General features: G+C 37.2%; 1 protein-coding gene and 1 long non-coding RNA gene across 2 annotated transcripts; both read right to left on the reverse strand.

Moving 5' to 3' along the window:
- Positions 1–1574: 1574 nt before the first annotated feature.
- Positions 1575–2746, reverse strand: LOC124461576. The gene is made up of 2 exons (XM_047013094.1): positions 2612–2746; positions 1575–2544 (listed from the first exon to the last, which is right to left on the reverse strand). The coding sequence occupies exons 1-2, from the start codon at positions 2645–2647 to the stop codon at positions 2194–2196; spliced, it is 387 nt and encodes a 128-aa protein (XP_046869050.1). The 5' UTR covers positions 2648–2746; the 3' UTR covers positions 1575–2193.
- A 1082-nt stretch (positions 2747–3828) lies between these two features.
- Positions 3829–5257, reverse strand: LOC124461577. Its single transcript, XR_006955139.1, has 2 exons — positions 5113–5257; positions 3829–5045 (listed from the first exon to the last, which is right to left on the reverse strand). It is a non-coding gene; the product is annotated as an uncharacterized LOC124461577 (long non-coding RNA).
- Between the last annotated feature and the right edge of the window lie 1650 nt (positions 5258–6907).

Genomic DNA, 6907 nt, shown 5'->3' on the forward strand with positions numbered 1-6907 from the left:
TATAGTTACCCGATCCCCATCAAATTTTGCACAGTCGTTGACAGATACATTAAACTAACAAATGTTTAATTTGAAGGCAATCGCGTCAAAAGTAACGATGTTATTGAGGAAAGTCACTGTTTTCGAAAGATCGTTCCTATGTGAGCTATATGATATAGTCACCCGATCTTGATCAAATTTGGCATAATCGTTTATATGTATAACTAACTCACCAATATTAAATTTCATGACAATAGCTCGGAAAATAACGAAGTTATTAAGAAAAGTCACTGTTTGTGACTTTGCCATTTGTATTGGAGCTATATCATATAGTGATCCGATCCGGCTGAATCCGAGATATACAACGCCTGCAGTATATACAAGCCTACATGCAAAATTTCAGCTCTTTAGCTCTTACGGTCTAGGAGGAGTTTGCGTTGATCCAGACGGACGGACGGACGGACGGACGGACGGAAGGACGGACGGACGGACGGACATGGCTATTTGAACTCGTCTAGTCGTGCTGATCAAGAATATATATACTTTATATGGTCAGAGATGCTTCCTTCTATGCGTTGCACACTTTTGACCAAAATTAATATACCCTTTTTGCAAGGGTATATAAAAAGCATAAAAAGAAGTCCATTTGATTTAACTTTCGGTTTCACGTTCCTTATAGTTAAAAGTAAAAAAGTAGACAAAATTTAAAAAACCTCTGTGGCTAAAAACTGATTCTATCCAGCCATGTTACGTCAATGGAAATATCTCATATATATATGATCCCATTTAACATTTGTGTTAGGTAAATCATTGAATTAACTACCGAAGGCAAATTGAATGCAAATATCAAAGTGCTAAATACTAAACTATTGGGGCAATGGCGAAAATTCAAATTGTCTCAGAAATTAGAGTCCATTCAGAATGTAATATTCAATACCCCAAAAATTAAATGCGTAATTTCGAAGCGGACATGAAGGGATAGATGTACAAACCCTAACCAAAAAGAGTTAATTGATTAATTAATTGCCAAAAGTCTAGAAAACATAAATTAGACTATGAAATTAAGTTCCAATATGCAAAAATATATTGCTTGCTAATCTACTGTATGCCCAATGGGACTTCCTTTCAGTATTGTCAATGTCAGTTGCAAAATAAAATGTCACTAAAATACAATATAAACTATTACTACATACTAATATTTTAATTGGGACTCGAATGCACTCGGTTTTTGCTTTTTGTCATTGTTATTTCACCTATTGTCCAGCTGATTAGCAAAGGCAGATATTCAGATAAAATTTTGACATGTTGTCGTGAATCTTAGGCCTTAGAAAAAAAAATTAGATATTACTAGGCTTCATAGGCATTTTACACAGCCATTTTTTTAATGATCATTTTGAAATATAGTGAAATATAATAAAATATATGTTAATTTGACAATTACTCGCAAAACATGAATTTGACTATCCAGAAGTTGTATTTCAACTGATAGCATCTGTTTTTAATAGTCTCAATACTGTCACCGTCCATGTATAGATCGATCGCTTCATTAACGCATACTTTCGTAATATTATCGTTGGAGCATGGATCCAAATCGTTTCTATCGATAACAGACCATTTGTATGTTTGTACACCATTATTTTGTAGTTCGAGCATTTCAAAGATTTTTTAAGCATTTTTCTACATTGGGCAGTATGACTCGAGCTGGTAAGAGATGTAGAAATTCCGTAAGGGGAACAGCTTCGTAGTTATCTTTTTTGCAGATGACACCCAGCACCCAATCCATTGTGTTTTTGTCTGCTGCCGCAACGTATAGCCTTCCACTATATTCTAGAACCGGTGTTTCTTTATTGAACTTTAGGCATCCGACGTTTCTGTATCCATCAAAGCTTTTAGAAAATTCATTCAATAGACTGCAGAAGTCTGTGTTGTTGCAGGCGGACGCCGAGATGACAACAACAAATGGCCTGTTTTGTGGGAGAATATCAACGAAGCAATGATGCACCTGCTTGCTTCTTTGTTCATTGGCTGATCATCTTCCTCATCTGATCTACAAGCACTATATTTAATATCGCATGGGACCATTATGCATGCATCGAACAAGGACCTGGATGATGTGTTTTCCGAGCTTTCCTCGCTCACAGTAGGGTCCACCTTATATCCCATATTCAAAAACATGCCGCATTCATCCATATTGAGCTTTCCCATTTCTTACACTTACCTCTTATTCTCCGCAGGAAAATCATGATCCATTTTTCGTTTCTGAGCCTGTGGTTTGATACATTTTTCTACAGATTCACCGCTGGAATCTGAACTTTGTCCAAGCACTGACAAGCTGCTGCTCACCGGCGACTTTTCGATCACCACAAGCCGACCCACATAATTAATACCGTCATAGACTGATATAACCGGTCGACTTTCGTTATTTTTACTGTCCTGAACTCCTGACATTTCCAATATAAGATCGGCGTCTGTGATATTTCCGTCTGTTGACGAAATGTCACATTGTCCGGCAGGAATTCCCAAACTAAAAATGGTTTCATACGTTAAAACGCTGAACTCCACATTCTACTTAGGCAGAAAAAGGACACTTGGTTATATAAGACCATTTATTTATATCCTTACGACTACTTACTCTCTTAGATTTTTGTCTGATGATAATTATCAACATTATTATTATGAACGTGACTGTATTGTTTCTAGTATGAACTGTGAACTGCGAGCACACGATGTCGAATGATTCAAATGCTGTGCACACAGGGCATATCGAATATTAACCAAATCCCAGGCATTCTTAGATCTTAAAATTCTGGAATTTGTAGGGAATTTGTACTATCTAGAAAATCCTAGATAACCTGGCATATTTTAGCATATTGAATTGAATTAATTCTATCCGGAAGCTCAAAGTTATTGTAATATAAATAGTTTTAATTAAAAACCAGAGGGCCGGGGCTAACTTCGACCGCGTCAAAGTTTGTATACCCTTGCAACTTTTTTGGTAACTTTTTCCTTACCTATAGCCATCAAAGTGGAAAAACGTTTAAGCTAAAAGGGCTAATGTTGCCGAAAGAACGGCCTACAATCTTAGCATAGGAAATAACGAAGATATTGATCAAAGTCACTGTTTTCCACCGATCGTTCCTATGGGAGCTATATGATATAGATATATACCCGATCCCCATCAAATTTTGCACAGTCGTTGACAGATACATTAAACTAACAAATGTTTAATTTGAAGGCAATCGCGTCAAAAGTAACGATGTTATTGAGGAAAGTCACTGTTTTCGAAAGATCGTTCCTATGTGAGCTATATGATATAGTCACCCGATCTTGATCAAATTTGGCATAATCGTTTACTTGTATAACTAACTCACCAATATTAAATTTCATGACAATAGCTCGGAAAATAACGAAGTTATTAAGAAAAGTCACTGTTTGTGACTTTGCCATTTGTATGGGAGCTATATCATATAGTGATCCGATCCGGCTGAATCCGAGATATACAACGCCTGCAGTATATACAAGCCTACATGCATACATAGAAAACATAAATTAGACTATGAAATTAAGTTCCAATATGCAAAAATATATTGCTTGCTAATCTACTGTATGCCCAATGGGACTTCCTTTCAGTATTGTCAATGTCAGTTGCAAAATAAAATGTCACTAAAATACAATATAAACTATTACTACATACTAATATTTTAATTGGGACTCGAATGCACTCGGTTTTTGCTTTTTGTCATTGTTATTTCACCTATTGTCCAGCTGATTAGCAAAGGCAGATATTCAGATAAAATTTTGACATGTTGTCGTGAATCTTAGGCCTTAGAAAAAAAAATTAGATATTACTAGGCTTCATAGGCATTTTACACAGCCATTTTTTTAATGATCATTTTGAAATATAGTGAAATATAATAAAATATATGTTAATTTGACAATTACTCGCAAAACATGAATTTGACTATCCAGAAGTTGTATTTCAACTGATAGCATCTGTTTTTAATAGTCTCAATACTGTCACCGTCCATGTATAGATCGATCGCTTCATTAACGCATACTTTCGTAATATTATCGTTGGAGCATGGATCCAAATCGTTTCTATCGATAACAGACCATTTGTATGTTTGTACACCATTATTTTGTAGTTCGAGCATTTCAAAGATTTTTTAAGCATTTTTCTACATTGGGCAGTATGACTCGAGCTGGTAAGAGATGTAGAAATTCCGTAAGGGGAACAGCTTCGTAGTTATCTTTTTTGCAGATGACACCCAGCACCCAATCCATTGTGTTTTTGTCTGCTGCCGCAACGTATAGCCTTCCACTATATTCTAGAACCGGTGTTTCTTTATTGAACTTTAGGCATCCGACGTTTCTGTATCCATCAAAGCTTTCAGAAAATTCATTCAATAGACTGCAGAAGTCTGTGTTGTTGCAGGCGGACGCCGAGATGACAACAACAAATGGCCTGTTTTGTGGGAGAATATCAACGAAGCAATGATGCACCTGCTTGCTTCTTTGTTCATTGGCTGATCATCTTCCTCATCTGATCTACAAGCACTATATTTAATATCGCATGGGACCATTCTGCATGCATCGAACAAGGACCTGGATGATGTGTTTTCCGAGCTTTCCTCGCTCACAGTAGGGTCCACCTTATATCCCATATTCAAAAACATGCCGCATTCATCCATATTGAGCTTTCCCATTTCTTACACTTACCTCTTATTCTCCGCAGGAAAATCATGATCCATTTTTCGTTTCTGAGCCTGTGGTTTGATACATTTTTCTACAGATTCACCGCTGGAATCTGAACTTTGTCCAAGCACTGACAAGCTGCTGCTCACCGGCGACTTTTCGATCACCACAAGCCGACCCACATAATTAATACCGTCATAGACTGATATAACCGGTCGACTTTCGTTATTTTCACTGTCCTGAACTCCTGACATTTCCAATATAAGATCGGCGTCTGTGATATTTCCGTCTGTTGACGAAATGTCACATTGTCCGGCAGGAATTCCCAAACTAAAAATGGTTTCATACGTTGAAACGCTGAACTCCACATTCTACTTAGGCAGAAAAAGGACACTTGGTTATATAAGACCATTTATTTATATCCTTACGACTACTTACTCTTAGATTTTTGTCTGATGATAATTATCAACATTATTATTATGAACGTGACTGTATTGTTTCTAGTATGAACTGTGAACTGCGAGCACACGATGTCGAATGATTCAAATGCTGTGCACACAGGGCATATCGAATATTAACCAAATCCCAGGCATTCTTAGATCTTAAAATTCTGGAATTTGTAGGGAATTTGTACTATCTAGAAAATCCTAGCTAACCTGGCATATTTTAGCATATTGAATTGAATTAATTCTATCCGGAAGCTCAAAGTTATTGTAATATAAATAGTTTTAATTAAAAACCAGAGGGCCGGGGCTAACTTCGACCGCGTCAAAGTTTGTATACCCTTGCAACTTTTTTGGTAACTTTTTTCTTACCTATAGCCATCAAAGTGGAAAAACGTTTAAGCTAAAAGGGCTAATGTTGCCGAAAGAACGGCCTACAATCTTAGCATAGGAAATAACGAAGATATTGATCAAAGTCACTGTTTTCCACCGATCGTTCCTATGGGAGCTATATGATATAGATATATACCCGATCCCCATCAAATTTTGCACAGTCGTTGACAGATACATTAAACTAACAAATGTTTAATTTGAAGGCAATCGCGTCAAAAGTAACGATGTTATTGAGGAAAGTCACTGTTTTCGAAAGATCGTTCCTATGTGAGCTATATGATATAGTCACCCGATCTTGATCAAATTTGGCATAATCGTTTATTTGTATAACTAACTCACCAATATTAAATTTCATGACAATAGCTCGGAAAATAACGAAGTTATTAAGAAAAGTCACTGTTTGTGACTTTGCCATTTGTATGGGAGCTATATCATATAGTGATCCGATCCGGCTGAATCCGAGATATACAACGCCTGCAGTATATACAAGCCTACATGCCATCCAAATCGTTTCTATCGATAACAGACCATTTGTATGTTTGTACACCATTATTTTGTAGTTCGAGCATTTCAAAGATTTTTTAAGCATTTTTCTACATTGGGCAGTATGACTCGAGCTGGTAAGAGATGTAGAAATTCCGTAAGGGGAACAGCTTCGTAGTTATCTTTTTTGCAGATGACACCCAGCACCCAATCCATTGTGTTTTTGTCTGCTGCCGCAACGTATAGCCTTCCACTATATTCTAGAACCGGTGTTTCTTTATTGAACTTTAGGCATCCGACGTTTCTGTATCCATCAAAGCTTTTAGAAAATTCATTCAATAGACTGCAGAAGTCTGTGTTGACAACAACAAATGGCCTGTTTTGGGAGAATATCAACGAAGCAATGATGCACCTGCTTGCTTCTTTGTTCATTGGCTGATCATCTTCCTCATCTGATCTACAAGCACTATATTTAATATCGCATGGGACCATTCTGCATGCATCGAACAAGGACCTGGATGATGTGTTTTCCGAGCTTTCCTCGCTCACAGTAGGGTCCACCTTATATCCCATATTCAAAAACATGCCGCATTCATCCATATTGAGCTTTCCCATTTCTTACACTTACCTCTTATTCTCCGCAGGAAAATCATGATCCATTTTTCGTTTCTGAGCCTGTGGTTTGATACATTTTTCTACAGATTCACCGCTGGAATCTGAACTTTGTCCAAGCACTGACAAGCTGCTGCTCACCGGCGACTTTTCGATCACCACAAGCCGACCCACATAATTAATACCGTCATAGACTGATATAACCGGTCGACTTTCGTTATTTTCACTGTCCTGAACTCCTGACATTTCCAATATAAGATCGGCGTCTGTGATATTTCCGTCTGTTGACGAAATGTCACATT

The sequence above is a fragment of the Drosophila willistoni genome, unplaced genomic scaffold, assembly GCF_018902025.1.
Source record: "Drosophila willistoni isolate 14030-0811.24 unplaced genomic scaffold, UCI_dwil_1.1 Seg533, whole genome shotgun sequence".
Lineage (NCBI taxonomy): Eukaryota > Metazoa > Arthropoda > Insecta > Diptera > Drosophilidae > Drosophila > Drosophila willistoni.